Here is a 26,264-nt window from a genome sequence, read left to right on the forward strand (position 1 = left end):
GTTTGGCAAACTGGAGTTTTCTCACAACAAAAGAAGTTTTGTAAAAGGTTTACCCCAGATCTTTCACGCAGCATGAGAGGGCCACAAAAGCAGTGTCCCCAAAGGGACAAGCTTTCCTGTCTTGTGGCATGCTCACACAGCAAATTCAGATGAAAACCATAAACTAAATGCTGAACTCAATAACACCCGCTAGGGCCAACATGCTGTCCTCCCCCGAAAAACATCCAATTCAACACATTAGTAGCAAGTACAGACCTATCAGATGGCCTTGAAGTCGTCATTTTCCTGCAGATCAATTTTATAAACTCTGCCTCCCTGGAAGAGGCATTCCCATGACAATTCAGCCCTCCAAGCTAGAGGGATGAAACCAGCATTGATGTGGCAGGCTGTCACTAATAGGCACAGGCCTGCATAATTTCAGTTTGGAATAATTTGTGTAGTATCAAGTAGATATTTATTATTTTCAACACCTTGCCCAATTAGCATGCATCACATTGCCTTGTTTCTTATTGCACAAATATTTGACACAACCTGCCCTGTACCAGTTTCATATATCTGATCACGTTAATCCACATACCCTTCAACTGACAGACAAATCCTCAAACAGGACACTTCCATTCTTGAAAGGTCCACAAAAATCACAGGTCCCTTCCACCTGAACTAAGATAACAAGGTTAATTTCCTTTCAGTGAGGTAAGTGGACTCTCAGAACAGAGTCACTCAGAAGATGTTTTTGTAGGTAACGCCTTCTCACTCAGTTAGTTGTGGTACAACACCTACACAGAGACACAATTTAGGAAGCTGGCTAGAACTTGTAAAAGGAGTTTATTCCCAGTTTTGTGCTGTCCTCCTGCGAGATCTTTATCTCATTACTACCCTGAGGTGGGGTGATGATATTTACCCATGGGGAAAGCGCTTTGAGACTGAGAGAAAAGTATTATGATCATAGGATAACCTTGGAGGCTTACTTCCCAGATTACAGTTCTCATAACGTTCCCATCCACTTGGCACTTCTGGTTTCATTATAATGTTAGACAGGGAGGTATCCTTGAAGAAAACTTTTCCATGTTTCAGTATCTGAAGCACCACTTTTAAACTCTAAGCTTTCTAGGCTTTCTCTGTTAACAGCATGTAACACAGGAGCAGTGATGGTAGCCAAGGTAAAATTCACCTTATCTGTCTTAAGCTGTTTTGAAAATGAGCATCTGCCTCAAGCAAACCATCACTGTTTTCTCTCTGAGTGATGAAGAGAGACAAGGCACTTCTAAAAGATAACTTACTGCCTTGCAAGACCTTTAGCGTGAACCAGCTTTCAGACAACCCCACAGGAAGCCCCTAAGCAGCTGTTCCCTACTGTACACTCGACTTCCACATGGCCAATGCTCAGGCAAATGCCATACCCCACATCCACCACAGCTCCCACTGGGACTGACGCTCCTTCAACTGAACTTAGCAAGACCAAGGGCGGCAATTTCTTACAACCTTCCCATTACCGCCCGGCGTTGAATCACTAGAAGATATTCAAATGTGGGACTGTAAAACCTTACGAAAGCACTTCACATCACAACTGGATTCCACTTGCTCCCTCTGAACCAGTCCAGCTGGCACTATCCCACGAAGTGCAGGCAATTGGAAATACAGTGTCAGTTGTCTTCATGCACTGCTGCACGTTACCCTTAGCAGTAGGGATCCAAGATCTTGGGATCAAAGGAAGGAGGCGCAGAAAACAAGCACACACATTGCAGCAGGAGGTGACAGTAAACAGAAACTCTCTCAGTCCTCACAGAGAGGTTTTTATTAAGGACTGCTAAAATTAAAGCTCCTTTTAACTTGGTTTCAAATACTTCATTCCCTTGGCACCTTCTTCAAAAGCACAGTTACAAACCCAGGAGTGCACAGGAAAAGCAAAGTGATTTAAGACTGTAACCCTCCTTTCCCCTCGCCCATCTCTTTTTGGCTGCATTTAGGTCTAGTCACAGAAAAGTATTTTTCAAGCAGGTTTAATCTGCAGAGAATGTGAAATCAGTGACGTTCCTCAAAAATGACTACCAGTTGTCTTCGTGCGTGCACACCCCAAGTGCTCACAGAGTGAAGAAAAGATAACCCTCCCTTGATCTAAAAACCAAAATAATAAAAGGCCAAAAGAGAGTGACCAGGTTCCAAAAGAGGTTTCCTTAATAGTGGCTAGATCTGAAATCCTGAAGCACCAACACAATCTAAAATGAATTTACTCCAAGGAAAAACAAAACGTATCAAATTCCCCCTCCCTCCTTTCTCACCTCCTATGCCTTCACTTACTTTCTTTCAGTGTCAGGTGTTGACGAGGTGCTGCTGAGACCAAGTGACTCCTGCAAGAGAAGACACATAGCAGTGAGAGCAGACATGACAGCACCCTTTGCCCGATTTATGCAGAATAATGAAAGAACGAACAAACAAACAAAAATCGATTATCAAAATCAAAGTGCTTACCTCAATCTGGGATCGCAGCTGTAGAGATGTGGGGCTGGCATCAGTTTTCTCCTAAAACAGAACAAATGTCAGGTTAATGCAATATCCAAACACTAAAAAGAAGAAATGTGAAGCGGAGAAAAAGGGAAGAAGAAACAGGGTAACAGAGCCTAGGACTACCTCAAAACCGTTCAGATAAGAAACATTAATCTTTCCAGAAGGAATCACTTTCATGATAAATTCTGAAATACTCCAGTAAAACAGCTAATTCCATTCTTATCACTGGACACTACAGAAGAAGGTGAAATTGGCAGATGGAGGTGACTCAAAATAGAAGGAGCAACGCGTTATTTTCACTAGATCATCACACAATTTGTTAGGTAAGTTCAAGTGCAATTTCCCAAAATTTACCTTCAGGAAGAACATACAGCAAAAATCTAGCATTAAAAAGAGTGTTCTCTGAGCTAAAAATACCGAGAGGATTACAATGCATTTCAGCAAGGCCAGTTTCTCGCACAGAAATTTTTCAACAAGACAGAGTTCAAATCACCTTCCTTCCAAAATCTAGGATATAATCATCTACTCCAGGACACGGTCATCCAGGCTCCCTTTGCAGCCGATGGAGAGAGACAGGAACTCTTATAGAACAGCTCGCCCGACGGGTTTCAGCTGCCTCAAGTTAGATGAGGCCAGTCCCACCGGTGGTATCTAATTTAAGATTGCAAGCCAGCTGCCTAAAAGGCACGTACTATTAACCAGTCTAGCTGAAGTCAGTGGGAAAACTCCAATTAGAATGGAGGTAGAAATTACAGTTGTCAGTACCAAGAACTACGCTTTGCTCGTTGATCTGTGTGTGAAACTATGGGGGAACCTACTTATGCCTATTTTATTCTCAGCCAGTCCTACCCCTAGTTAAGTTATTGCAAAGTGAGTACTGTAATTGAAAGGCCATCATAGCTGAGTAAGCAACCACAGTAGTGTACATGCTCAAAAAAAAAGAAAAAAAAAGAACATGGATTTATTTCTCAATACTGGAGGTCTTTTTGTTCACGCATTCCTCAGCCTACATACAAATCTCTTATCTCTGTGAAATTGTACTTCCTATGCCCTTTGTCTACAAAAAGGGTGACAAAACGTTCTTAAGATTTAATACAAAAAAAAGAAAACCAGACACAATTTTCTGGAAATGCAGCCTTTTAATACTAAACAGGAAATTACCGCTGGCTGCCATGAAGTGCTGTTGATTAGCCCGCCCAGAAACTTTGCAAGATCTGGAGTAGTGAAGAACCTACTCTTCCGCCACACGACTGAGTCAGCTTGCATTGCAGGCTACAGCAGCCAGGAGGGCACAGGACGGCTCACGGCCATGTGCTTGCTGGGAAACAAGGCTACCACAGGGTCATTGCCCAACTGGGAGATTTTGCCTGACCATGCATGGTCTGTGTATCTCCTTTTGCTGATTTTATAGCACAAAAGGGGAAATGAAGTCCTTGAGTGGAAGTCTGCATGAAAAGGCAACCACATTCACTTACTGACAGATCCAACAGACCTCCTCTAGTCAAGCAGAACCTGTACCGAGCCCAGCGAAATTCCAGAAACATTCACAGATCAGGAAAGTGGAATTTGCTATTTGGTACCAAGCATCTCTCTCTTTCTCCATTAGCTCTGTCAAAATGGAATCCGACTAAGTTTTGCGTCTGGAGAAGTCTGCAGACACGTCGCTGTGAATCCTCCTCGGGCACTCTCCCACCCTGACCTAGCAGTCCACAGAGAAGAAGGGAAAGACAAGCCCCATGGTCCAAACATTTCCCATTCATGAGCACCTCATTTATCCACACACTGCTACATAGGTGAAAAAAGGAGCACTTTATCAGCTATCCCATCTTAAAGTTTCAGTATGCCAGCCAGAAGAATCCACTGTGTCCCCAAGGTGTCTTTAGATCCCAACTTCATGATGATTTATCTGTTGGCCTAAAAACCTGCTTGCTGCAAGTGGTTTTTTTAAAAAAATATGCTAGTTTTTGTAAAGTATCATTTATAAGATGCTATCTGGGTTCCCAATGTTTTATATAAGTCTTCTGCTTGAGCAGCTGGTTGTGAAGTTATAGCCTGAGATTGGAGTTAGATGAAAAGTTACCACTTTCAACCTAAAACTATTGTATTCGCTTTGTGTGGCAAGGTTTTGGTAGCAGGGGGGTTACAGGGGTGGCTTCTGTAAGAAGCTGCTGGAAGCTTCCCCTGTGTCCGACAGAGCAAATACCAGTCGGCTCTAAGACAGACCACCGCCGGCCAAGGCCAAGCCCATCAGTGATAGTGGTAACGCCTCTGTGATAACATTTTTAAGAAGGAAAAAAAAATAATTGCTGGGACAGACAAAAACAGCAGCTGGAGAGAGGAGTGAGAACATGCAGGAGAAACAACCCTGCCGATCCCAAGGTCAGTGCAGAAGGAGGGGAGGAGATGCTCCAGGCACTGGAGTAGAGACTCCCCTGCAGCCCGTGGGGAAGACCATGGTGAGGCAGGCTGTCCCCCATGGAGTTCCACGGTGGAGCAGATATCCCCCTGCAGCCCGGGGAGGACCCCACGCCAGAGCAGGTGGGTTCCCGAAGGAGGCTGTGACCCCGTGGGAACCCCGCGCTGGAGCAGGCTCCTGGCAGGACCTGCGGATCTGTGGAGAGAGGAGCCCATGGAGCAGGTTTTCTGGCAGGACTTGTGACCCCGTGGGGGACCCACGCTGGAGCAGTGTGCTCCTGAAGGACTGCACACCGTGGAAGGGACCCACGCTGGAGCAGTTAGTGAAGAACCGCAGCCCATGGGAAGGACCCACATTGGAGAAGTTGGTGGAGGACTGTCTCCTGTGGGAGGGACCCCACGCCGGAGGAGGGGAAGAGTGTGATGAGTCCTGCCCCTCATGATCACGAAGCAGCAGAAATAACGTGTGATGAACTGACCGTAAACCCCATTCCCCATCCCCCTGTGCCGCTGGGGGGGGTTGGTAGAGAATCCGGGAGTGAAGCTGTGCCCAGGAAGAAGGGAGGGGTGGGTGGAGGGAAGGTGTTCTGAGATTTGGTTTTATTTCTCATTACCTTACTCTGGTTGATTGGTAATAAAGTGAGTTAATTTTCCCCAAGCTGACTCTGTTTTGCCTGTGATGGTAATTGGTGAGTGATCTCTCCTGTCCTTATCTCAACACACGAGCCCTTTGTTATATTTTCTCTCCCCTGTCCAGCTGAGGAGGGGGAGTGATAGAACAGATTTGGTGGGCACCTGGCATTTAGCCAGGGTCAACCCACCACAACTATTCAGCTGAAGTCAGCTGCATTCCACGTAAAGAAATCTTTAAAAAAGCTGACTGTATTTGCTTTCTTTTTTTCTCATTTACTGTCAAGCCCACCCTGTTAGAAAAGGAGCAGTTTTACAGGATCAGGATGACTATGGAGGACAAGTAGCAAGAACAACTCTCCTCTCCTTCCTCTAACACTCTACTTCGCAATGCTGGAATGCAAAACACCTGATAGTTCTGTACTGTTGTGATTATTATTCCCACCTACCTTTCCAGCAGAATGATATTTTTCCTATTGCTATTTAGACAAGAACCAAAGGAAAATACTTAGGAAAATACTACTCTCAACTGAACTTCTGGCATAGATCTGTATCACAGAACTTTTTATCAGCCTTGAGCAATTCTATTTATTTAGGTTAAAATTCATTAAACCTCAGGTTAAACCTCCCATTAAAATCCACAGGTTGTGTTGACTTTAATCCAGCAGGATCAGGGCCTTTTTAATACCAATGACTAATTCTAGAAGGTTGAGCAAATGTTGTACCCTTGGCATGCTCTCAAGCACGCTATAACATCTTTTCAAAAAAATATTTTCAAAGATTAGTTTCATGAAAGTACATCTTTCATCCTTCTGAACCAAGCCTTTAAAATGAAACAGAGGAGAGTTTGGGTTTACAGAAACAGTGGCTGCAGTAACAGACATACCTGGCCTGCATTTCCAGGACTCTGGTTGAGACAAAGCAGGTGTCAGGGCAATAGGTATTTTCTGTCCTAGCAGCCTGCTGCCCCACGTAACTGTCCTCAATGTGTGCCCATAAAGCTTGTCTGAGGTGTACCAGACATTCATGCCAGCTACACACCATGTAGTGTTGGTGCAAGAAACCCAAGGATCTGAGAAAGTACCCAATCAAGTGTAGAATCCTTAAGCTACATGACTAAGTCCAGTGCTTCCCAGAAGTGTCCGATTTACTTGTATGGCTTCCAGATTTAAGGGGCCCTGCCTAAGTTACCTGTCCTGTACCCAGACACTGTTGGTGCATATCACACACATCCAGTAAGCTGTTAAATCACAGCAACAAAGATCTGAAGATTCTGCAGAAATGGAGATATTCATCAATTGTATCCAACCCCCAGGGAACGCATAAGAGGGAGGGCAAACGGTGGCTTAGCACCAGCTTGTCCGAAGCTCCCCTCAAGGTCCAAGGTTAGCGCAGCATAGAATCTCAAATACTGATAATAAAGCCAGAGGGAGCTGTTAAAAATTAGTAATGTTAATATCCTGCAGAGCAAAGCCTGCTGACTTTAAACTAAGGATTCCTCCATCAGGCCACCTATGACCAATTTAAAACAATCTCAACTTGCAGAAACATTTTGTTCTCCCAGCTTTAAAGCCATGTTCTTAGCAGTCCTATTTCCTTCCTGTCCCCTCCTTTAACCAAAGCTGATGCCACCAAGAGATGGCCACAGGACAAGTCCCCGAGGTCCTGGCTGAAGCTGTGATCCAGCGGCTGGAGGAAGGGACGGTCCGCAGGCACGGCACTGCCTAGGTACTGCCCCGTACCGCCAACTTCTGCGCTGCAGAAAGCGGCTGTGGAGCCAAACCGATACGGCTCGGGAGCTCTGGTGCAGAAGCGCGAACCAGCGAAGTGCTTCTTGCAAATCTCTCATTCTGAAAGAAAACACGTGTTGTAAACTTAACAAGCAGGATTTGCGGCTTATGCGTCAAGCCTTAAGTTGTTCGCCTCAGCCCTCGAGGAAGAAGCTTCCTTCACAGGTAGCTTTTCTGCTTATTTTGTACACTGTGATTTATGTGATCGTTTGGATACATTTTCTTTTCAAATTATGGCAGGTTTCTAAATATTGTGATTTTGGTTTTCTATACTACCTTCCTCGTAAAAATCCTGAAAGCAGTTTTACAATCATTTATGAGCTAAGCCTGAAAAATGCATATGGGAAAAAAGTACAAAGCACAAAATACACTGGGAAGAAGCTGGAAACCCATTTCCTGACTGGAATGGCAGGTTTTGAATTCATGAGGGACTTTTTCCTCCCGTGCTAACTGCATTTCAGTTGTTCTGTATGTAACACAACAGATGCGGGATATCTCTGCCTATCTGAAGGTATTGCTGTTCTGCTCCTGAAATACACAAGCATGGTAAAGAAGAGCATCCAAAAGGAAACATGGTTATCCAGAGTAAGGCTCACACATTCTAGGGGGAATGTGCATATTTTAATTACCTAAACATTGAGCTTCATCTATGCTCCACACCACAATTTAGTTCAGGAAATTATATTCATGGAATGAATCCCTTCTAATTAGAAATTCATGAACCTCTTCACAGTTTCTGCCACAGGAGCTGTATCCATTTGAATCATAAATTTAAACACTACTCTGCAGATCCCAAGACAGGATTAATCTCACTGTGCAGACAGCAACTGTGCAAAAGTGAGACCCAGATGAGTGCTGAGAAAATTCAGTGACATAACCAGTGGAAAAGGAGATGGCTAAAATGCTCATAAATTTATAAATGATTTTATGAAACCATTTCAGCAGGTGTAAATAGGGCACCTATGGCAGAAAACTTCTGTGAGAAAATTCTGCCAGTCTCTTCCCCCAAATATTTTCCCTGTTCGCTCTGAACAGGCACTGCATGTTCTAGTCTAGCTTCTGAAATGATTAAACAAAGCTGTATCTGAAAGATAGCCAGAGCACCAAAGGTCTCTAAGAGTTTGTTTTACTTTGAAAGCAATCGTTCTGCCTGGAGTCCTCCACCACACACCCTATTTCAGCCTTTGCAAAGATTCTGGAGAAGGCGAAGGGAAGCCCCTGTGCAGAGACAGAGCAGGTACACAGGTGTGAAATGGAAATTGCCTACAAGTCACTAGCTATGGGTCACAGGTCAGAATAAAGAAATAAGAAAGACCTATTCCTGTGGCAACCACCTCAGCAAGCGTTTGAGGGAATTAACCAGCTCAGTGAGTTTCCAGTGGTACATATTAGTAAAAGTCCCATTTTGAGTCTCAAACCACAACCTCTGGACTATCCCCTTGGCCGTTTCAGTGAAGAGCGAAGGCTTTCTGCTCCATTACTCTTGCACATTAGAGCCAGAGCTGATAACATGCTAAATGATAACCTCCTGCAGCAGCAGCAAAACTCTCAATCAAGGAAATAAGCTAAGCGGGATGAATGGTTAAAAAAATGGGATTTCAAACAATAAATACTTCTACACATGAATTAACAGTCCACGTGTCTCAGCGCCTCATACAGCACTGCAGACACAGGTAAACACTTGGCTTAACTACTGATGAAATGCAGCTTCAGAGAGAACACGCTGCTACAGCACTCATGTCTGCTTTTAGTATTAGGTAGGGAAGAAAAATCATGCCTCTCAGCTTGATGCAAATGCTGGTATCTACTGAATGTAACACGTCATGGGGGGAAGCGTTTGACGCTCTCCCCTCTGCCAACAATAAGAACAGAAGGGTTTTTTTGTCCATCTCAAATACATTGCATTCAGCACTAAGGCTGGAAGCCACAGGGGCTGAAAAACATTCCATGATGATTTTGAAAAACATAATTCATTAGCAATTACAAAGAAACTGCAGCTTTTGTAAAGCCCTGTAACAATGAAAAGCGAGGCAGTACTAACTCATAAATCCACTTGTAACAAACGGAGGCTGAATCCAGTGAAATTATGGCACAAAGACAAAAACCCAACAGCAATGGGCTTCAGAGAAAGTCAATACGGGACTGCAGCAGGGAAATCAAATACCTTCTGATCAATTTTCTAAACAAGATGAAGCAAGCCCAGAACTATGGTAGCTGTCTCTGTGCTAAAAACATATTAATATAAAGGTGTATATATGCAATTGTGACACAGCAGGTCTTTGATTGATTTATTTTACACCCATTACCCAAATGGTAAAATAGTAAAGCACTCTTGTGCTGGCATAACTGCATCTATACTAGAGCTCTTGCTGGTGTAAACTGGATGAGTAAGACCTGCCGTCTTTGCCTAAAACTCCACAGGTCTGTCAGCATCAACTTTTATCGTACAGGTAAGGCCAAAAAGAACTTTTGAGAGGAGAAATAATAACGGAAAACACAGCAGAAGATGTGGGTTTCCAGGGAGGACTTTAAGATAGTGAGGGTGTTTGTGGCATCAGGAAGAGCTGTCATGTTTCAGAGGGATGGAAAAAGCCAAACAAACCACATCAAGAATGGTTAAATGTGAAGCGGGAGAGTGCTCAGGATGTGATGCAGGCGAGGGAGGCGTGAGGCAAAGCCCAACTGGACACTGCCCAGAGCAAGGGGCCCTTCTCCTGCAGGAGCTGACAAGGGGGGCCCAGGGAAGAGTCACCACTTCCCCCAGGGAGAGGGTTTTGGCCTGTGGGAAAACAACACAAAGAAGGGAGAAAATAAATGAATAAACAAACAACAGTTTGTTAGTGTACTTTGGAGTAGGAACAGTCTGGTCAGCCAAGTACAGACTCCTCAACCAGCTGCTGGCCCTCCAGCGAGGATGGCTATGGCAGCGTGTGGGTACCTCAGCCTCGGTCACCACCTGAGCCAATACCCTCAAATAATTAGGAAGTCAACACCTCCGTGAATAACATATTCCCACCACCACTCCGCACCTTGCTTTCCTGCAACAGCGCAGCCAGGAATTTAGAGTGGTTTTGAAGTGAAGCACTCATAGCATCACCAGTAAGATGAAAATAATCACAAGCAGCTCCTCGCCTTGAAAGCCATGGCAGAATATGCCAAACTTCTGAGTATCGACGGTCCCGATCTGTTTTTATGCGCTCTTCAAATTCAGGATACCTATTCCTCAGGGTCAGTGATGTTCTATTTCCCTCTGTGAAACACTTTCCAGATCTTACCAATTTTTCATGTACACTAAGCTGTACTACATTTGTATTAAGCTTATTTATCATTTTCTCAATTTCTCTTCAATACTTTCAAGAACAACAGAAGATGTATTTTCTTTCTGAAAAGTAGCAAGGAAAGAGAAGGTGAAGCCCAGGCTAAGACCAATGCCTCCAGGAAAACTTCTACAGCCATGCTATAAATCCTTTCAGACATACCATGGAAACATAGGCTAACACAAGTCCACTATATGTCGTATTTGTATTGATACTGTATTTCTGAACCTACAGGCCAATATCCATGCCTCCAGCACATGAAATTTCAGATGAGCTACACTGCAAATGAATGGAAGCTTTCGTGCTGAATCAATCAATATGCTCAAGGCTCAGGGGTTCTTGTGAAATGGGTTGTTACTGTCATACTGATGAACTCTTGCAAGTATACTCCCTTTCATGTTGTCGTGGTTTAACCCCAACCAGCAACTAAGCACCACACCGCTGCTCACTCGCTATTCCCCCACCCCTGGCAGGATGGGGAAGTGAATTGGAAAGGGAAAAAAAAAAAAAAAGGTAAAAGTTGTGGGTTGAGATAAGAAGAGTTTAATAATGGGAATACAGTAATAACAACAACAATAATAATAATAGTAGTAATGAAAAGGAAGATAACAAAAAGAGAGAGAGAAATAAAACCCAAGAAAGACAAGTGATGCACAATGCAATTGCTCACCACCCACTGAACAATGCCTAGTTAGTTCCTGAGAAATCATCAGCACCTCCTGGCCAACTCCCCCCAGTTTATATACTGAGCATGATGTCCTATGGTACGGAATACCCTTTGGCTAGTTCGGGTCAGCCCCCAGCCATGCTCTCTCCCAGTTTCTTGTGCCCCTCCTCACTGGCAGAGCATAGGAAACTGAAAAAGCCTTAACTTAGGATAAGAACTACTTTACAACAAATAAAACAGAGTGCTATCAACATTATTCTAATACTAAATCCAAAATACAACACCGTACCAGCTACTATGAAGAAAATTGACTCTGTTCCAGCCAAAATCAGGACACACATCATCTTTTATTGTGCTAACTAACATTTAAGAACTCTACGTTGTTTTTACTTTATGTTGTACCAAACAATAAGTTACCAATGAATTATTCAGAAGATCTGTAGCAGAAAACACAAACTACAGTTGACTTCGAGTTACTACGGCCTTAAAAACCCTGGTGAAATTCAGGAGTAGGTAAATCAGAAGAAAGCACTACTCATTAAGAAATCCACAAAGGGGGTTTTTTTATTGCCACAGATGCATGAGGCACCAGCAATGAAGTCCCTCATTTCAGGGCAGGGGGGAAATACTTTGCATTAATTTCATTCTGGGAAATCAGTGATTTATTCTATTTTGTTAAAAAGGAGACAGATTTAACAAAACTTACAAAAGTTATCTAGTGGAAAACAAAGTATATTTTAGTTTAAAACTCCCCCCCCCCCCCCTTTTTTTTTCTCCCCCAATTTATGTCAACCTGATAACTTGCAATGCATTTTGTGTCAGAAACTTCCATCATTGCAGTCACTGTAATGCACAGACTGGCTACAGCAGTAAAATTAGACAGTTCTCTCTATTTCTTTTACTTGAGACACCTCACATTAAAAGACTCAAAACAAAACCCAAATACATATGAAAGAGATCCGACTCTTTCTGTTGCGTCCTTTAGCTGTGGTGGGCAAAACCAAAATTCAGAACTTGACAGCATTGTGGGCAGTGGAAGAAAAGCACCAATTCACAAGAAACCTGGCACCACACTTGTTTCTACAACTGCTACCCTTTGGGCTGCCTGTTGCTGCTATCAGGCCATGTTCTTCTGAGCTCATGACCTCCTCTTGGCTTCATAAGCCCCTGGGAAAATCTGCACCTTTATCCAAGTTTCTAATTTTAAAAAGTCTGTATGTATAGAGGCACATACACCTACCCTGTGTTTTCTTTTAAACATGAAATCAAACCTTTCAGAACAGGACTAAGGCTTTATTTAATTCAAGAAAATCTACCAGATTTAAGACTTTCTCACACCCAGCACAGAATTTCTGAAAGTTTTAGTGCTACTGCTCAGGAAATGGAATTTTTCTTTTAAATTTTTAGAGAAGTGAAAGAATCCAGTAAAAAACAGGAAACAGAGGCAACAGAACCATGTAACAGAGTTGAGCTGAGCCAGGACCTGAGCCGCATTATCCCACATCCCTGGCAAGTAGTTTTATCATGTGGCTGTGCCCACATGCACATTTACTGGTTTTCTCATCTTCCCACGAAGAAATTCAAACTGCCTCCTGTTGCACCCTTTCATTCAAAAAGAATTATGTCAAAACTTTAAACATTTGGACAAAATGGATCCTTGCTTTCCAACTGAGAGTAAAACTGTACCTTTTTTCCTCTTTCAGAGGTTAAGAACATCAACAGCTGCAAGCTCAAACATACAGACATCCTGAACTCAGGTCTTTGTCAGCAGAAAGCCTTGCAGCCCTAGCTTTCAAATCCATCCATTCTCAGCGTTTTAGGTAGGCGTTTTCTGCCGATTTGCACTTTCAGTTTAATGTTTTCAATGAAGTTTAGTTCCCCCTTAGTGACTCCTATATTCATTATTTCATGAGAAGACCCCAGTTAGAAAGCTGTAACGTGAGATATGCTGTATATTTCATGACTTATAAACATGATGGGCTGGTGGGGTCTGACCCCCATTTCAGCCACACTGACAGTAGAAACATCAGGAGTACAGATAAGAAAAGGGTTTAAAAAAAACTTTCTATCAGACAAACTTGTGTCAGCACATGGGGAACGACTCTTTGCTAACATTTTTTATTACAATAAACTCATTCGAAGAAGCAGTTTCTTTCAGGATCATTTTTAAGAAGGTACACTTGAAGCAGGAAAGAAACTGGTCCTACTGGGAAAAGTTTCAATATATACTTTTAAAAATCTGAGTTTTATAACCATTTAAAAAGCAGAATCAATGTTTAACTTGAAATCAAACTGGTTTTGTTTATTATGTAGGTATGTGAAACTGAACACCTGAAAATTAAGATGGATAATATGAATTCATTCCCTAGAGCTAGGCACTGAACTGCTTGCTCTCAACCTGCATAAACGCACTCCAGGAATGTGAGGGGGTGAGGGAAGAGAGACAAAGGTTGATAGTTGGATGCTAACTTCAAAGGCTCCTAGAAAGTGAGGGAGAAATTAATTTCTTGAATAAGAGAACTGAAAACAAATTAAACATATTAATGCAAAAAAGGATTAGCTCAAAAATTGCTAGTCTGTATTTATACATCCTCCCTGCTATAAAAACTGCCTTTGATAAAGAGACTTTTAAATTAGCCATTCTCTCTTTACTTTTGAAATTGAAGCCTATATTTGATGGATGCTTTGGGCCAGATCCTTACTTAAGTCTTCATCACTGGCCATCACATGATGATTATTATAAAACTGAATTTCAAATCATCTTTGATGCATAGTATTGTATTATTTAGGCCCAAAGATGACAAGGAAGATCATTCCCATCAGAAAGAAGAATTATTATTGAAGGCCATTATACCATTTGGCACAATTTTGTGTATTTACAAAGAAGATACACAGCATGCCTGTTTGATAATATTGAGGAGTAATTATTGCCTTCTACACATTCATGATAGAAACCTGTATCTACACAACTATTCACAGAAATATTCTTCATTTTTATTCACAGAAATATTCTTCATTTTCTATTTACATTTAAAGTAAGACCTGACTAGAAACTCTTATGCTGTAGATGGAGTAGTTAACACTAATGGTCCCCAATGGTGGTGCAGCAAATGGAAGCTGTGCTCTACGGGATTACTGCTGCAGCAAGTTTTGCTTTGAAGGGTAATGGTGCAACAGTGACATCTGACAGTTAATCAGCACAACTGCTGTTAAGGGGTTAAATTAAAGCCTTCAATCACACCATTAACAGCTCCCACTGTTGGGCCAGGCTCCAGCCCAGCTGCAGAGCTCTAGCCAGGTCCTGCAAAGCTCAGCTGTTCGGCTGAAAAGGCACACGTGGGCTCTTGCCACATAACCAGCACTCAGGATAGAAGGTGGGTTTTGCCCTGGCACACCAGCCAGGCAGCAGAAAAGTGGTTAACACAGGTTTCAGTGATTCTTAAATTGAAAGGGCAACAAATTTGAATTCTGAGGATCTGTCAAACAGCTGTAAAGTCCTCATGCTTCCCTTTGTTCAAAGCAAGAGGCTCAGAGATTTTGCCCCAGGAGAGGACAGCGGGGACCAGAACCCTCTCCCCAGGGCCGCAGCACCCTCCTGGTGAGAACAGGCTTGTGCGATCCCTGGGGCTGACTCCAGCTCCCTCCAACTCAGGGGCATCGCACCACTTCCAGGCTAGCACAGGACAGCGATGCACAATTTTGCTTTGCTTCATTGTGTTTTTATGCAACGTGTGGTTATCCTATCACAGACTCAGTTGGGAGTCTTTTCCAAACAAGAGGCCAATATCTGAACAATGAACAAACCTAGTACCAAGAACGTCTGCAGAGAAAATGTAATTATGACGCTGTTATGTGCTGCTTACAGACAAAGCATTTGAACCTCAGCAAACAGATGTCCTTCAGTAATCGTAGAAAACTCAGACCTAAGGAATCTGTAAAGAAAGCTGCCACTGCTGCTCCAAGCAAATAATCTGCAATCATCATCCACAACTATTCACCAGAGAATTAAGAGTGCTCCAGTAAAGCCTTACAAATGATTCTCTCATGTAACATTTTCTCCTGTAGAGTTAGACTCCATACTCACAATTCAGCTACTTAGACCATTTTATTCCTGAAGTGGCAACTACAATGAGCTTCTTTCCAAGTTCCACTTGCAACTTCAGCCCTTCTCTCCACCAGACTGTGGGTCACACTTGACTAAGAAGGACGCACAGAACGGGCAATGCAAAAACAAATGAAGCACAAGTGCAGAGCAGACTTGCACTCCAAGAGCCACCCACAGTTTTTCAGTGACGCAGTATGTACGAGTAGCACATACACTTCATTCCAGAAAAGCCTGTAGAGCTTTACACTCCCTCATGCACCTTCTTATTCACACTATCCACTCGGCACCATATTTTACCATTAAAGGTATATTGCAGCCACAGGTAATCAAATTATGGCATTAAAAATGCTGGCATGCATTGCTTTGAATTTCTATAACTTTTCTTCAAAACATACACAAAGTGAAACAGAGCCCTCAGCAACCAATAACTATCTTTGTTCAGAGGTCCATTCAAAACCCAGCCCCTTTGGCAACAGTGCAAAATAGTGGGCTTATGCAGGCTACCCAGTAGCACAAGAGTTGGCCGTACGTTCCAGGGATGTCCTGACAAACTAGGTAAAACTAGCCAATTCAGTGACTATGCCTCATCTGTACTGCTGCAGAGGAGGCTCAGCCCTCCACATGCCTCAGCAGAATTGTAAAACTAAATGACTGGAAGGAGATTCCTTACAATGGTAAATGCAAGAAATGCCTTTGCAACCCTGGAGGCCAGCTAGAGCAAGCATGCTCCACATTAAACACAGCTGATTTAAGGACAATATAAAGGCCATCTTTTATCCTCTTGCTGTAGAAACTTGGGGCTTCATTATGACTCCTACTTCACATAACTAAGCCTTCCCATCACCTTCTAACAGGTGTGTACATTGAACAGAAATAGATCAAACCCAACCAAACAAAAACCCAGAAGATTAATTAAAACAAAGCATGAGACCAGAAGTGACAAAGAAAATGTTGATGGCTGGGATGCATGTATAGCAAGAGAAAGAGCAAAGCAGACTGTACACTGCAATCCTCAAAAGTAAGAAGTGATGAGCCAGGCCTTATCCTGGAGACAGATAAAGTACCTGGAATAAAGAACCATCAGCAAAACCATTAAAAAATCCAACCAACTGCACAAACCCCACAAAGAGAAAAGCAGTAGCAAAGGTACAAAAGAAACATGAAACTCGCAAACACCTAATACATCAGATCTACAAGTCCAGAGACCTTGATGCCTTTTAAAGACACTGCAGTATTGCTATGAGTGATAACAGCTGAATTACAATCTAAACTGAAGGGCACTCAGAAGCTTTAGACTGGGAAAGATCTATTGAAGGCAAATCATTTCAGTTAATAATTTGCTGCCAAGCGCTCTCAGTGCTGCTTCATCATTGCTGGCAAGCCTACGGAGCAAGCGCACTGCAAGCTGCCTGCCTGCAACAAGCAAAGGGGTTTGCTGTGGAAAGGGAGCATGCTGTGTCTTGTCTCCTCTTCCCTCCAGCAGATATAAATTACGCATGCAAAACCCAGTGAACAAATGACCAAACACCCCATATTTGCAAATGTCTTTGTGTAAGCATTATGACTCACTTTGCTGGTAGGGTCTCCAACTAAATTAATTTACTGTGGTAAGGAAAATCTGAGCAAAGTAAAATTTAAGCTGTGCAAACACCTGCAAGAGTTTCCAAGTGCCTGGGTTTTGGCAGCCAAGACCTGCTTGTTTGGGCAGGTGCTGCCACTGTTATGGGAGCGTCCATGGTACAAATTCCTCTGCTCAGCTGCCTTCAAGAGGGAAAGCTGTCCTGGCTTCTTGGAAACAAGTCTGCTCTAATCATGACAGCAACAAAATGTCTTAACCAAAAAGCTTCATTTTTTTCTGCTCAGACTCCCCTTAGTACCTTCAGGTTTATTCCAGGTTATGGACCTAACAGGGTTTAGTTACAACAGCTTGAGGCTCTCATCAGTGCATACACCATTTCTTTAAAATTTTTTCTTGTTTTAAGTCCAGTTCTAACACAAACTGCTCCTCAATAATATTGTCTCTTATTCAATGTTATGCGCACTCTGTGAATAAGTGCATGCCAATGGATACAGAATGAGTTTTCAATTACACAAGATTTTGTTAAAGTGAAATAAAAATAGTGCATTAGTAATCGTAGCTGAAACTACAGAACAATCTCCCGTATGCTACACTAGGCTTTCACAGATACCAACAGGTCCAGCTATACAAATTAGATCAAGTGTACTGCAATGTGCTCAGGGTGCTCCGTACTTCTATAAAGAAACTATGGTTTTATGTACTTTCACTGGCTTTCAAACCAGAGACACGCAGTGCAGTTATCGGCATTGAGTTATCTTCCCTGTCTTTCTAGTCTGCTCTTCATTTAGCTTAATCTATGATTATTCTTATATATATAATATATATTTTAATATAATCTTACAGAGATATTGAGGGGTTAAGAAAACAAAGTATTTAAGCACATGCCTGGCAACAGTACTCATATGTTTAAACTCTGGCATGTTTTTGCATGCTTTACCGGATGGAGCCCTGAACCCACAGGACAGGGTACAAGCAGTAAGAGAAACTAGTAAATAATGCAGGATACCTTCATTTTTCATCGCATGGAATTGCAGTTCCTGTAGAAAATGCAGCTTTCATGTTTCACAATGCATAACCTGCAGTTTCTACACAACTAACCAAGCCTTTAGAGGATAGACAGATCTTTTTAAATCTGGAAGAAGAGTAAGTCACTCACTGTCCAAGCATATCCAGAGGCTGCTCTTTGTCAGTTCATCCGATCACACAAGGAAAGAAGACAAGAAGGTGGAAACTGGTCAGTGCTAGGAAAGAGCGGGGGCCACAGCAATTACAGGGAGATTACCTGAAGCCAGTTTCATTATTCACCATTCCTCACAAATGCATGCAACTCCTCACACCTAGGTGTACTCCTCACACACTGAAATTCTGCGAGGGCTCCTATGACTGCTAAATTGCAAAAGCAGATGCAACAGAACTCCTTAGATGTCAAAGACCTACTGGTACTATACACTTCTGAAAACAAGCTCCAAATCTTGATGGAATTGCAATGCCAATACCAAATTCATTTCTGATTTGAAGCAATGCTTCAAATAGAGAAGAAAAAAAACCCTCAGAAAATCAATCCACCAGTTGTTCGCCATTAACTTTTTCCAAAGTACATGATGACACTAGACCAGATAAGTTATACTTGTATCCATAACTGATTTGATTTCTTTCTTGTGTTTCCCTGTCCTTGATAAGTACTCAATTCTAGCTCCCTGTAAAAAATGCATGGCAAATGTATATACTGAAAGGGGCCTCTTTTCAAATCACATGTAGCTCGCTAGAACTTTAAAATGCCAAAATTTAAGCTTAAATAAGGTGAGAGCATTGATTTGACATGATCTTTATCTTTACAACAATAACTAAATTGCCTCCCAGCTGTCAGCTTGAATTAGACAGTATTAATTACATAAACTCAATTATTAGCCTTTTATATTAATAGTTTTGTTTGCTCATTCCTTCAGTACACTTCAGATCTAATGAAGGAAAAACTTAACAACGCAACGTTGCATGTTTCAGAAGACTTGGACTGAATGGATTCTCGCAACTCTTCTGCAGCTGCCCCCCTCAACAAGGCCTTGAAGTGCCTGCAAAGATTCAAACGCTGCCGCTGTTTACGTACTGAAATGTGAGGTTCTATCAGTAGATCGCTCCCACTCCGGTCCCTTTGCTGGCTATGCAAGACATCTGCTGTAAAAACTGTTCTTCATGGCCTTTGCCTATTTGCTACTGAATTAATCTGTTTTCTTTGCACGTCCTTGGCTTCTCTAGCACTGGCAAATGCTCATCTTTTATACCATCCCTTTCTGTCAGTTCAAGTCTCAGTGTTAGAGGACAAAAAGACATTTTGCAGTTTACTGAAAAAAAAGAGAAATGTTAACCAGTCAGAATGAAAAATGAATGATCTGTTTGCTTTAATATCTTGAAAAATCAGTTTCTTGGTAGCTATAGACGTGCTTGTAATCATTATTTTCAACAAGCTTGAAAATAATAAAACTGTTTTGGCTAGCAGTCCGTGTAAAATAGGAGGAGTTACAGAAAGAAGACCACTGTAGTTTTAGAGGCTGGCATGCAAAGCTAATTTGAGCCTGTTCCTCTCTTTCCAACTGCATGTCCCATCTCTCTAATTCTGGGCATACTGCAAGCCATAAATTTTGATGTCCTTGACACCAGGGACAGGGGAAGTAAAAGTCTTCAAAGCGGAATCTCCTCCAAAGTTTTCTTCTGCATATTTTGCACTTTGTACTGCCTGAAGCAAAACACTTGCTTTTTAGAGCTGTTTTTACTATATAGTGTCCCAGTCTCTGTGGGACCAGCTCCCAAGGGATTTTTTCCACAGCTACACACTTAGAGAAGTGATTTATGTGGTGCCCATGAAACACACAATTCACCACTATTCCCAGTAAGAGAAAAACTAAACCAAAACCTACTCAACCTCGAGACGATACCTCCCACCAGGACAGGCGCTGGGTTCCCGTCTGTCATACTGCTTTGAACTCTCTCATTCGTACTGCTGAACAACAGATCTGCAGCTCTATAGGCAAAATTCGGAAGAGCACGGTGTGATGGTCAGAAGAGAACACAGTGCCAAGGCCAAACACACAGAAGACTACTTCAGAAGATGGTGCTCCTTGGGGAGCTTAAGACAAAATTAGTAGCACAGTGCTGATATATCTGTAGGTTACACTTGAAGTTAGTCAGACTGCTGTGGTCTTCCAATGGACAGCAAGGCTCCTCACACCTACTGCTCCTCGTGCAATAAACTAGCTCAATGCAGCACTGAGTGACTCTATAGTAGGTTTACCCAGTGAACCTAAAAAGAAAAAAAATTCCTCTTCATTATTTTCATGTGCTCTGGCTACAAATACTCTGAACAAGCCTCTCTAGGATTTAGGAGCCTGAACTGCAATGACCCAGGCTATCAGATCAAAACCATAAAAGGTAGCTATTACTGGTGCCTGTTCTGCCTCAAATTGCCAAAAACTTTTATAACATGCCTCCTACAATGCCCGAAGACAACACGGAGGATCATTTGTTACCACAATAAGAAGCACATCTTCTGAGGGGTGGGAACCCAAACAAAAAAAAACCAAACCCACCACAAACACAGCACAGAAACTAGTGTTTCCCTTCTCACCTTCTGTGAATAGCATTCCCAAAACAGTAAGAGAGACATCTAGACATTGAAAATACTCAGTCCCTCTTCCAGTTCTGCTACTGGCTATCTGTATTATCTCAGGGGAGTTATTTAAACCCTTTGTGTCTCAATATATTTGTCTGGAAAAAGAATTCTTACCTACTGTAGTTCACAGCTTTTTGTGAAGCTGCCTGAACACCTCAGAAAAGACATATGGAGGTATAAATAACTGGAATTACAGCATCTCCTTTCCTTGGTGCCCTGCATTTGCAGCTCTGCCCTGCATTTGCAGCCCTCAACACCTGCAGTCTCAACTTAGCCCATGGTGTGCATCCGGCTACCCAAAGAGGACTCTGCTACTGCAACCACCCATTGCCAAAACCAGCCTTGAAAACCATCAGTGAGATGATCATCTGAGAAAATAACCACAAAACACTCTGCAACTGTCTCCCACTCAGTCCCAAACAAACCTCTTGCTCCATATTCTTTAGGGATGTGTATATGGTATTTCTGCTTGTGGCTTTTTTTTTTTATTAGACAGACTAGATTTTAATTAGACTTGATCACTAAAGGCAGGGGTAGCTATCTCTAGGTGTCCAGTAAAGCAGAAAGAGACAATGCAGGCAGACAGGAGCCATGTTACAAACAGCCTTTGTGAAAGCAAAGGTGGCAAAGGCCCCAGCAAACAGACAGTCTTGTTGAGTAGGTTACATAGTTCACCCCACCTTACATAACTGCATGGTTATTGTCAGGTCTTTAATTTTTAGAGTAAATAACCATTCTGAAAAAATAAGGGGGGGCGGGGGTGAACAAAAGGTTATATATACCTATATAACAAAAGAGTATATATTTTTTTATGACAAGCCAATTCCCTGAAAACTCATTCTTCTCAATTTGCTGCTTTATTAAAAGCATGCGTGCCAAGATGAGAGAACATCTCTTACTGTTATAATTTTGATCTACGCAGCAATTCATGATTTGCTCTTTGTCAACTCTGGCTCTGATTCTGGATGCACACACACAAGCAGCCCTGCAGACTTTACGGACTGTGACTATACTTCCACCTCTCACATAAAAAACCCAACTGCATTATCCAACTTAATCTGCCCCTTCAAACTTCCTGTTTTGAAAAAAACATTTAGTAATCATGCTCTGAAAGCAGACTTTGAGGAGAACGTGTCACCAGTTAGCACTGTGCCCCTAATTAAACCAACATATTTATGGTCTCCATAAATTCTCTCTGTAGCCATAATGTAATTGTTTCTGTATGCCGATGTCACAGTATACACAAACGTTTTCATATTATCAGCACTGCCTTGCTGACTGCTTAAGATAAGGTCCTCATCTAGCAATGCAAAGGAGACTTAAGCTCTGTCTGCCACATATTAATGAGAAATGGGAACCATCCACAAAGAGCCTTCTGCTCTTCCAGAAAAATCTCTCCTGACTGCACAAGAATATTACCTTTCCTAGATTATTTAAAGGGACAGCATTATGTGTATCAAGGTTTTTTCCCTTCTCCTCCTTACCTAGCATCTCTTCAACAGAACGTCCTTAATTTTTGTTGCAACTCCTTCAAATGCTAATTTATGTTCCTTTGGTGACTGTTGCTTTCTGCACTTGGAGAGCCTTTCACATACATCTAAATGAATGTCCTGAAATTTCTATCTAGTTCAGAGAATGAACATTGCTGCATTCAACACTTACAGGCTTAATTTATTTTCTTGCAATTTTGAGAAAATTTACCTTGGCAAATGAAAATCCAGAAACGGCCCACAAGCAAAGGTCAAGAACACATGGAAACCAAAAGCAGCAGAACATCCTGTATGCCAAACACCAGGAACACCCATTTGCTGTGTTATTTCTCAGTGTTGCTGAAGAGGCATCATTTGTCATTAGTCAAATCCGGTCACCATCCCATCACAGGCTTGATCCACACCCATCTAGAGAATGGACTTTGTCAATAGGCACCAGATGAAAACCAAATAGTTTCAACAAATTATTTGACTTCTGTATGCCTCTGTTTAACCATCTATAAAATGGGTACTTTAGCATCTACCTTTGCGCAATGCACGGATGCAAATCATATGTAACAATATCCTGTCTGCATACACAGTAATATGGTGAGACAATGGAAGTAACTCCTCACAGTGCTGTAAGAGACAGTCTGTCCTCTCCAGGGCAGTCATAATCCACTACCTGAAAATGTGTTTTCAGAAAGAGATGTCATGATGTTGGTGAAGGACAGAAGATATTTTACATTATATGCCCTTAAACTTCTAAAATGATTTTTTCAGACAAGCCAAGTGGGCACCGCAGAAGTCTCCCTTTCTGCATGGTTTTAAACTTTTTTTGATGAAGAAGGGTCTTTTCCACAAGAAAGGGCGGGGAGTGGTGTGGGGGGGCAGGGGACATGAAAGTAATTTCTGCAGGAGTGTTTGTGAATAGGATACTATTTGATATTAATGAAAACCAGATCATAAAATAGTCTGTGAATTAAGAAAGTGGCAGACAAACACCTATATTAAAAACAAGTTTTCCCCATCATAATGCATGTTCAGGATACTGTTTTTGAAACAATAAAAACTAAATGAGGATTTTACAATACAATTCCACAGAAAAACAAAATATCCAACAATGGGAAACAAGTTGTACAGATAATTTTGTTTCAAAAAGCAATTATATAATTGTAAATCTATGCAATATAGTTTGAGTTCAAAGTCATCAGGCACAGAAGGAATGCAACTGTTTAGTTTGCAAACATCAAGAAAATTTAAAAAAATATACAAAATAGCAGGTATAAATATTACATTAAATTGAGAAAAAACAATAAACACTTATTTTTACAGCTCTGTTCTATTGAAAGGAAGGTTGGATAGCAGTTATGTTACAGCCTGAGTTGACCTCTTGTTTTTTCTTTACTGCAGCAAGCAATAAATAAGGCCTTCAGGGTTCAAGATCAAGTAATTCATTACTAAATTTATGGAAGACTCCGCTACAGAAATCAATAAATAGTGACTAAAGAAGGCATTATGAATAAAACAACTTCATAATACTGGTAACTCCACTTGAGAGGGTGGCAAAAATTTTCTACATAGTAAGTATATACCAAATCAATCCATGGAATATAATTTGCATTGAATAAACTATTTAACATTTGGCACATGACCTCATTGTTGAGACAGGTTAAGTTCTCTCCCATCTTTTTACAAGGTCACATGTAAATACGGGGGGTTCTCTGGACCCTTCGCTGTCACTCTTACTTACAGACTGACCCTTTCCTACAAATACCCACAGTAGCACGTGCTTTTCAGAAGGAGCTGAAAAGAGTTCTACATCAATTACAAAGACTAAGAGAGCACATAATGGGACTGCTCAATTAAAAACTGCCACCCCAGAACCTTGCCTAATTTTTGCCAAAGCTAGCATGATCTATATAAATATACACATACATATATATATTTTATATATGTATACAGGTGCAAAGAGAGACTGTCATCTACTTCTATTACCAAGGAGCAAAGGGCTGGAAGGTACTGTCATTATCCATTACATAGACAAGGTTGTTTTCATATAAGGCTCCTTTCTAGAAAAACAAACATGTCAAGCCACCACCACTGCTAGGGAAATAACTGATGAAAAAGCAGGTTATTCTGGCCTAATGTTTGGAAATCAGATCCTATTCAGTATAGAGAACTGAAAGGTACTGCATTTAAACAGAACTACCCAGACAAAGAGATCCAGGGTGGGGAAGATCTGGAGAGCTCACAAGTTGGCAGAAAAGGATGTAGGGATTACCGTGAATAGTAAACTAAGCCTAAGTCTTAGTGTCATGCTGTTGTGTAAAGAACCACCATTGCATTACAAGTATAAACAAGATAATGGTGTGCTACCAACCCTTGTGCTCTAGTTAGTCCTGCTAACGCCTCAGGTGCAATCCCATACTCAGTTTTTGGTAGTGTTGGTCAAAAAAAGAGGCAGCAAGTTGATCACAGTCCAGAAAAAGAAACAGCAATATTTGTGAATGGTCTACAAAAAGGTGGTGTTGGAAGTCAGCAGTTTAACCTGCGGGAAGAAAAAAAGGGAGGAAAAAAAGGGGGGCAGGGGAGAGAACATAATGCCCTTCATAAATACAAAACGAGTTGCTGTAAAGAACATTTTTGGCATCCACGGAAGACACAAAAAGTTAAAGAGAGATGTCTGTAAGATACCAATAAAAACCACTCCGTGGTAAGGACTATGTACACTAGAATAATTTGCCTAGGGAGACAGTGGAATTAACATGCTGGGACAGTTTTAAGGACAGGTCAGATCAACATCTGTCAAGAATGATAAGCAGAGCTGAATGTGTCTTGTGGCAAAGGATGCACCACGTGATTTCTCAAAATATAAAATGAAGCCAAGGTAAATTCCATGAAGTACAACAGTATTAAAAAAACAGGATACATTTGGTAACCCATCTTCAACCACAACAAAAAAAATTCAGATCTTGCTATAGTTGTGTTTCACTTCTGGTTTATACATTTCACACATAACTACAAAGAGAAATTCCACTCCTCCATTTGTAATAACAGGCAACTTTATCCTAGAGCAGATGTTGCAACCTTAATCTGGTGTGCTTGAGACACAGACTGCTTATGGTGATGTCTAATCCAAAACGGGAAGAAGAGAACCTAAATACACCAGCTTAACTTTTATTTTGTATTGCAAAAGACATTTTACTTTTGCACCATTCTCAACTCATGAGTCTTCAAGGGAATGTTTTTGCACAGATTTCTGGTCTTTTACATTCCTTCTATTACTATTCTGCAGAAGTAGCATAGCTGCTTTCACAAAGCTCCTGCTCTCCATGAGGTTAACAATATCCAACTCAGGAAGGTAAGTATGAGAAAGAACAAGGAATATGGAAAGGTGGAATTAAAGTATGGTGGAGGAGGCACTCAAGGAAAAGAGAAAATGAAGCATGCAGGACAAAGTGAATGGAATAAGGGTGCTGCAAGGACTCTTCTACTCTGAGTACTGAAGAAAGAATAGGTTGTGAAGGTTTGGAAAGATACACGGGTGGAGTGAAATGAGGAAGGTGGGAGAGCATAGGCTGAGCTGCTAAGGGAAGGGATGGAAGAGGAAGATGATAGGGACTTGTAAGAAGAACAGCCTTGAGAGTAAAGACGGTGTCATGGAAGGAGAGTTCTTACAGATAAAAGATGGAGGCTTCTCCCATAGCTTTGAGTCTTCTGTAACAAGGCAGTACAGAGGCACTATCTGAACTATCACTGATGGATAGACATGGTAATTCTAGAACAACACAGCTTCCTCAGGTATTTTATCCTACCTCTACTCTGGGAAAGAGGCTGACAAATCCAATGTTGGTAATCAAAACCTTTCACCTGCCACTTAGCAGCTCTGTAAGAGCAGTGGAAATAAAGGTCTTGCGCTCAAACCCAGAGATAAAACCAATTAGAACAGTAAAAATGCCTAACATATGGTAATAGTCCGTGACATTCTCCATTTTGAACATCTCACCGCTCAACATAACTGCATCCAAGTCACTCTGAAGCTGCTGGTAACAGAAGGGGTACAAAGATTGACATGCTTATGTTTCAAGACGCCTTTTTTTTTTTGTGAAACCCCTTTCTG

The 26,264-nt window shown here is 41.7% G+C and overlaps 1 protein-coding gene across 4 annotated transcripts in view; it reads right to left on the bottom strand.

The window, feature by feature from the left end:
• LOC126038598 (SAM and SH3 domain-containing protein 1-like) overlaps window positions 1-26,264 on the bottom strand; it is a 573,090-nt gene that overhangs the window by 61,787 nt on the left and 485,039 nt on the right. For all 4 annotated transcript variants that reach the window (XM_049800528.1, XM_049800531.1, XM_049800527.1 and 1 more), the window contains exons 3-4: window positions 2,470-2,520; window positions 2,299-2,348 (exon numbers count right to left, since the gene is read on the bottom strand). In XM_049800528.1, the coding sequence (XP_049656485.1) occupies window positions 2,299-2,348; window positions 2,470-2,520 (101 nt within the window). The remainder of the gene's footprint in view (window positions 1-2,298; window positions 2,349-2,469; window positions 2,521-26,264) is intronic.

The sequence above is a fragment of the Accipiter gentilis genome, chromosome 5 (assembly GCF_929443795.1).
Source record: "Accipiter gentilis chromosome 5, bAccGen1.1, whole genome shotgun sequence".
Taxonomy (NCBI): domain Eukaryota; kingdom Metazoa; phylum Chordata; class Aves; order Accipitriformes; family Accipitridae; genus Astur; species Astur gentilis.